This window comes from Oratosquilla oratoria, chromosome 25, assembly GCF_046742065.1.
Source record: "Oratosquilla oratoria isolate Oo_2021 chromosome 25, ASM4674206v1, whole genome shotgun sequence".
NCBI classification, from domain to species: domain Eukaryota; kingdom Metazoa; phylum Arthropoda; class Malacostraca; order Stomatopoda; family Squillidae; genus Oratosquilla; species Oratosquilla oratoria.
In genome coordinates this window covers 20978343-20985842 of record NC_134801.1, presented here as the reverse complement: position 1 = coordinate 20985842, position 7500 = coordinate 20978343, and the positions used below count along the sequence as shown (strand labels likewise).

The following is a 7500-nucleotide window of genomic DNA, read 5'->3' as shown; positions in this document are numbered from 1 at the left end:
TCATCATCTGAGCGATGGAATATAAAGTTGCCTTAGACCCTTAATGTGGCTGTGTTAGTTATACTGAATGAAATCGCTCCATCATAGCCAGAATAAAAACTACAAAGGTTCTTAATAATCTCGCTGGATTGAGTTTACCGGAGCTGATTGAAATCACCTGTCGTCTGCCAGAACAGAATCAGTTAAAAGTTTGTTATCGTGGCAAAAGTGTTTCCTAGATCCATTAAAGAACATTCTTTCGAACGTTTTATCAACCATTAAATCATAGGTGTTATCAATGCAAAGTAATTCAATAGGTTCATCAAAGAATATTCTCTTTGAATCTTTATGGCAGATTACGCGATACCCTGACCAAAGGGTTAAACAAATCCATTAAATATATTCTCGTGGACGTTTTATCGCAGATAAGCCGATTTTAAAGATCTTTCGGTGAAGGTGGTAACTGGTACAAAGTGGAGTTTACAGGCCATCTTGCTAATTTGCTGTCGCGTCAAGAGTACGCAAACTGCAGGGCTGCCGAGCGAATGAATAAACTCATTTACAAGTTAAAAGAGCACTTGGAAGGCTTAAGTGGGGGCCAGCTAAGCGGAGACCATTTGGTCTTTGGCAAGACTAGCTGAAATTTAAAAATCATTTAAGACAAATAGGAGAGAAATGGGTGGGGAAGGGCAAACGAAGATGTGTTGGGAATAGAGTTTATTGCCCTAACGTTGCGACCAACTTGGTCTTCTTCAGAGGACTGATTGTATAGTAGCAAGTCCTCTAAACGAAGTTGTGTTGGAAATAGAGTTTATTGCCCTAACGTTGCGACCAACTTGGTCTTCAGAGGACTGATTGTATAGTAGCAAGTCCTCTGAATGAAGATGTGTTGGAAATAGAGTTTATTGCCCTAACGTTGCGACCAACTTGGTCTTCTTCAGAGGACTGATTGTATAGCAGCAAGTCCTCTGAAGAAGACTAAGTTGGTCGCAACGTTAGAGCAATAAACTCTATTCCCAATACATCTTAGTTTGCCCTTCCCTTACTAGCTGAAATATTGATGTGTATTTTTGTTTGTATATAAATTGGTAGTTCACAAAGTCTTTATTATTAATAGAATAGATAAATAAAAAGGAAATGTGTAGAGACAAGGAGCTGTGGTAAATTCAGTATTACCAAACCCCAGTAAAGAATCTTGAGACGTTGCTTCATGTAAATTGGACCAACCACACACAATGTTCACCCTCCATGTTGTGTCAGCCAGTAAATGACCAAAGAATAGGCTAAACGTCCCTCTTTTTCTTCTTTTTTCTTCATCTTTTATTTTCTTAAAATACACTTCTTCATATTTTAATTTCTTAAAATACACTTAAGGAAATAGATAACCGAACAAGGGCGTCTGTCGATATTGAATCAAGTTTGGTGTGTCTTTGTGTGATTCATCATGGCCATAGATCACGTGTTGGACTCGTGATCGACAGCTGTTATCCTTCCGGATGAGAGCTCGGAGCTCATATATGACCGATCTATGGGTAATGTATGATCCTACACACGCACACAACTCCCCGCCCACAAGAGTTAGAGTAACGGCTCGCATCGTAGCAATACTGAAATTATTTCAGCGCTGGGCGGGATTCGAAATCAGACCGGTGGAGTAGAAGGTGCGAAAGCTACCACTGTGCCGTCGTGTGTGTGTGTGTGTGTGTGTGTGTGTGTGTGTGTGTGTGTGTGTGTGTGTAAGGAGACCAGAAAGACTGGAAACTGCTGACCGATGTGCTTGTTATTAAATGTATACAATGTATAAAATTGACGGGGGGGGAGGGTGGCAGTGCAGCCACAGTTAAAAGAAACGTGCCCTCCTATAAAGAAAGCTTTCTTGTTCGTCTTCCTCTTCTTCTTCTTCTTCTTCTTCTTCCTCTTCTTTTTCTGCTTCTCCAAAACCAGTTAGAAGTGACAAAGACATTCGGGAAATGCAGATAGTCTTCTCTATTGGGAATTTCTAAAATTAGGAAATCTCCAGAATTCCAAATGAAAAAAAAATATTGCAAATAGTGGGGTGAAATAAATGCTACAGTTTACAGCTTTCAAATAGCTTCAGTGAACGTCGAGATGGCAGCAAAGAGAGTCCGACTTCCCCACCTCCCTTCCCCAAGAAAAGGACAGCTGACGTCCAAATCCCGCCTCAGGTGTCAAATGGACGCAACACACATCAACCCCCGCAATGAGGCACGGATCCGAGGGGCCGGACCCTGGTCTCCGAACCGGGTTAGAGAATCACTTCTTACACTTTCCCAGACAACTTCCAACTGGGTCAGTGTACCGACACCTAACCCACTCCCCCCCCCCTTTTTTTTATTTTTTTTGCCGGGACATGGAAGTCAGCCCAGGCACTCACACATGCCCCACATACTCTAAACCCATCATATGTAACACATACCACTGTTGATTCCACTCAATATGTACATCACTTATCAACACAAACCAGTACACAAAGAACTGGAGCTGCAACCAACACATGGCATCATTCACACCCACAAACTCAACACAAAAACACACCCCAAACATACTACAGATAAACACAAATGAACTCACTAACAAACACTCCGAGTTGCACCAATTTAAACACACAGCATATATATATATATATATATATATATATATATATATATATATACACACACACACACATTTTAACAACCACAATGCACTTTAATTCTAAACCATCAACATCGGGAGACCTAATGGAGGCCGCATGCAGAAATTGAAATGCGGTACTGCCAAGGACTCGAACCCAGCAATCACATGATAAGTGCCGTAGTAACTTGCCAACTACGCTGTCAAGAGGGATATAAGTTGAGCGTAACTTTTCTTATATATTTGTGTATATATATATATATATATATATATATATATATATATATATATACATACATATAATTTATGCAAGAAACGAAACTAACGCCACAAATATGATTACGCATCATACCCTTCTCCAACAAAACAAGATATACTCGGCGGAACCCCCAACGAAAAATATTTTGACAGACTTAAGATTTAAGACTAACCGTCACCAACATACACAGTATATAGTCGTACAGTCGTAGTCTCTCTCCCCCTCTCCTCAAATGGAAAAAGATTTCGTCACTTTTATACTTCATTTTATTCATTCCTGTTCAAATAAATAATTATAATTTTTTACCACGGATCCCCTGAAAGGTCTTCAGTTTGAGAACTACTGCATTAGGGGGAATTATATGTAATTACTGACCTCATTCAAATAGAGTATTGGAAATTACTAATTGATTGAGGAAAGCCTATAATAGTGAACTATAGGCGACCTACCCTTACATAAAAACATAAGAATGAAGGAGACTACAAGAGACCATAAGGCCTACACTAGGCAGCTCCGTATCCATCACCACCTGTCATCCCCATCCATAAAGTTGTCTAATAGTTTCTTTAAACAACTGATAGTTTGAGCGCTTACTACATGGTTACTAAGTTTATTCCATTCGTCGACCACCCTATTAGTAAACCAATTCTTGTCTATTTCCTTTTTAAATCTAAATTTGTCCAGTTTATAACCATTACTGCGAGTCCAGCCCTGTTGTTTTAATGTGATGACCTTGTTTGCATCACCCTTGTTAAAGCCTTTGATCCACTTGAACACCACTTTGACCAGAAGGAGATTCCGTCACACAGGATTGCCAATTTTCCCGAGTCAGGAGCATTATTTGCAACCTTTGCGTCCCCGCAGGGGTGCCAACCTGTTCGTGACAGTAGTTATATCGTAACCGTTTGCAAACTGTGCCCACGCAGATGAATGAAATTTTCCGATCTAGTGGACACATTGTAACTTTAAGCAACCCTGGCTCCATGCACTGGTAATAACTTTAATGAGGCAAACGTGATATCGTAGCTTAAGGTAACACTTGACCACATGTGGAAGTACCAACCTTTGTTAGCACTGGGCCTACGCAGGGGCACCAACTATTCCGTGTCAGCCGTATGTTGACAACCCTGTAACGTGTATCATTTGGCAACCCCAGGTCCCCAGGGTGAAGGAACTTAATACTTGCAGCCAATGTCGTGTGTGTGTGTGTGTTGACTCCGTATTGGCGAGTGCTGTGGCGAAGGTCTTCGTCACCATGATCGCGAGGCTATTTTTAGCCATGGGGGCCGCTAAGTTTTGGCCAGCGGGGACCTTTTCCTGTCGTTTCCGATTCCCGTGCCCATCCTTCACGCCAACCGAGGCCGCCAAGCCGCCAACTCGCCAGCCAAAACCGCCAACCCGCCAGCCAAAACCGCCAACCCGCCCACTCGGCACAAGATTTCTCGTTAAGCTGATTAAAATCGCTTGACAATAGACCAAAATCTTTATAGAGAATCGTTGTAGCGAAAGGGTTGAATGAGTCATTCTTAAGCACTTCCACCCCAAGTTTTGCTAATACCGCTTGTCGTTCGCCATATTATGATTTTTTTTCGCTTCCGACCTAGATATGTACCAAAAGGTCTCCTGTCGGCATGCTCCGCCTTTGTAATCCTTTGTAAAGAAATTAAGCTTCGATTCAGGTGTTCACACCTCTCGACCGAATGAAAATTTCTACAGCAACCACAACAAGGTCACTGACGTGCATGATCTTGTTCGAGGTCACCCAGGAGCAAGTATGTCAAGTCTGCTAAGTGTATTGACGGATTGAGAGTTTTGATGTTCGGTATAGAGCGAATCAAGAAACGTGTTTACATTTCCTCCTCCTCCTCGCTTCCTTCTCCACCTCCTCCTACTCTGCCTCCTCCTCCCTCTTCTTTCTCCACCTCCTCCTCTTCTGCCTCCTCTTTCCTCTTCTTTCTCCACCTTCTCCTCCTCCTCCTCCATCTCGTCTTCCACCTCCTTATCCCTTCCTCCTCCCCTGCCTCCTCCTCCCTTTCCTTTACCTACTCCTCTGCCTCCTCCTCCCTTTTCTCTTCCTCCCCCTCCTTTGTGTGCTTGCGCGTGTCGTAATCATGTACCTAATCACCCAGAATTACTGTTTTCTCAGGAGCACCGAAGAAGATTAATGGACAACTCAGTGTATGATTGGTTCATTTGTTCTGATTGCCGACAACCCGTTTCATTCATCCGGGTGGACTGTCCCGTTGGTTTCTTAGCAAAAAATCTAAATCTAAACTATCGCGATGACCCGCGGTCCCAAGCACTCTTGATACGCAAGAACAGTGGTACCGCTTCTTCCCCGGGCGCTTGAAGTTGAGGTTGAGGCCAGTTGAGTGTGATAGATGGCGCGTTGGCAGGCCGCATTTGTTTCGAGGTACCAACTTCGAGAAGGAGTGTTATTTGACTGGAGGAGCGAGTGGAGGAGGACGTGTATTTATGACCTGGTGCTTTGCCCACTATGTGCAACAACTCTATTACATCTGTCCGTGAACGGACCCGAGTCGATTCGAGCCCCGAGTGTTGCGGTCTTTTTCGTCTTTGGTAAACAAACACACGGGAGAGTCTGGGGAATCGTTTTTCAGGTGAGCTCCCTCCCCTTTCGTACCGGGTGGTTCCTTTTCCTTTTATAGCCTGCTGCCGCCGGGTGATTTTATTCACCCTACGGGGCAACCCGTCCTCCCTCCCTCCTTCGCCTTGCAAGGGTCTTAGTCTTATCTCGGAAGACTCCTTTTTTCCTGAGTGCCAGTTGTTCCCATTGTCTCGATTCCGGAGCAGTGATGTGTTAATTTCCGTGGCGGCAGCGGCCCCACGCCAGCGAACGAGAGGACCTTTGAGAAATGTTTGTAAACATGGCGAGCGTTGGCGATTTTCTGAACATGGCGAGCGTTGGCGTTTTTCTGAACATGGCGAGCGTTGACGTTTTTCTGCTGTTAGTCGCATGTTTGTGCTACGGACATTAATTTGCTCTTTTCGCTAATTCAAGTCGGGTTGTTTTTCTGCAGTCGGGAAATTGGGCTCTTCGGTGCTCAGATAACAAGCGCTGATGTTACTGAAAGAGGTTTAATTCACACGTGAGTAACTGAGAGAAGGCGTCCGCTTTTAGTAGTCTTGGTAACGGAAATAAAAAGACTCCATTAATCTCAATTTGTTTGTTTATGTCGGAAGACAATATTCTGCGTTACAACTTATTCATTTCTTTGTTTATTTTAATGTGTATAATTTTGTTTATGATTTATGAAAGACCAATATTGCACATGAGACGTTTGAAGAATGAACCTTTTCCCCAACTCTACATTTTCCCCTTTAGTCGTCAAAGTTTTTGTTCCAAAGCTGAATAAAACTAACTGGAATCAGAACAAAATCTCAAAAGAGAAGAAAAGGCTTTACGAATTAATCGAGAATTACATCAACCCTGGATCGACCAGGGGTGACCCTCTTATTTTCGATAAGTTCAGCTGACAGTAGTCAAAACAAAGTCCAAAACAGGACACTGGGTTTTAGTGGATCAAACTCGAAGACTGCAGAAACAAGTCGTAAAACTCGGTGAAAAGGGTCTCTCTCTCTCTCTCTCTCTCTCTCTCTCTCTCTCACACACACACACACACACACACACACACACACACACACACACACACACACACACACACACACACACACACACACACACACACACACACACGCACACCAACACACACACACACACACACACACCAACGCGCGCGCGCGCACACACATACACACACACACACACACACACACACACACACACACACACACACACACACACACACACACACACACACGCACGCACACACACACACACACACACACACACGCACACACACACGCACACACAAAGAGAGGGAGAGAGAGAGAGAAAAAGTGAAGAAGGAGAAGCCCTATTGATGGGGGGTCCCTTCTTTCCGGGGGTTCCCTTGGTCGCCGGGGAAGTGCAGAGGCTCGACCCAGTGCTTCCCCGGCCGCGGCCGCGGCCTCGGCGGCGCCGGCGGCCAATTTGGACGCAAAGCTTCTTATATGTTATTAGGCGGCTTGGACCTGCCCCACACCCCACCCCATCCCCTCTCCTCCCCTTCCCGCTCCCTTCCTCTCTCCTCCTCTCCTCTCCTCTCCTCCTTCCTCCCCTCTTGTCCACTACACTCATCTCCCCCCCCCCCATTACCCTCCACACCTCGTCTAGGGAAATCAGTCATATTCTTTTTTCCCACTTCCTCCTCCTTTCTCTCATCATCATCTTCATCCTGATCCTCCTTCTTACTTTTCAGTTCTCTATCTTCCTTCTTTCCCACCGTATTGTCTTCTTCCTCGTCACACTTGTCCTTCTCCGCGTCCTTGTCCTCTTTGTCCTCCTTTTCACTTCTTTACGTCCTTGTCTTCATCCTTCTGGTCCTCCTCGTACTCCTTCAGTTAACCTCTTCCTCTACATCCTCCTACAAAGGATTACAAAGGAGCATGCCGACAGGAGACCTTTTGGTCCATAACTAGGTCAGATGCAAAATAATACATGATAATGATAAATAAATAAATAAATAAAAATATAATGATATAAATGATAATAAATAAAATAAGCA

The 7500-nt window shown here is 44.1% G+C and overlaps 1 protein-coding gene across 1 annotated transcript in view; it reads left to right on the top strand.

Moving 5' to 3' along the window:
* Window positions 1–5238: 5238 nt before the first annotated feature.
* Window positions 5239–7500, top strand: part of LOC143038854 (neurobeachin-like) — a 153220-nt gene continuing 150958 nt past the window's right edge. Inside the window, exon 1 of the mRNA XM_076208478.1 lies at window positions 5239–5493. Within this exon, the coding sequence (XP_076064593.1) occupies window positions 5254–5493 (240 nt within the window). The 5' untranslated portion in view covers window positions 5239–5253. The remainder of the gene's footprint in view (window positions 5494–7500) is intronic.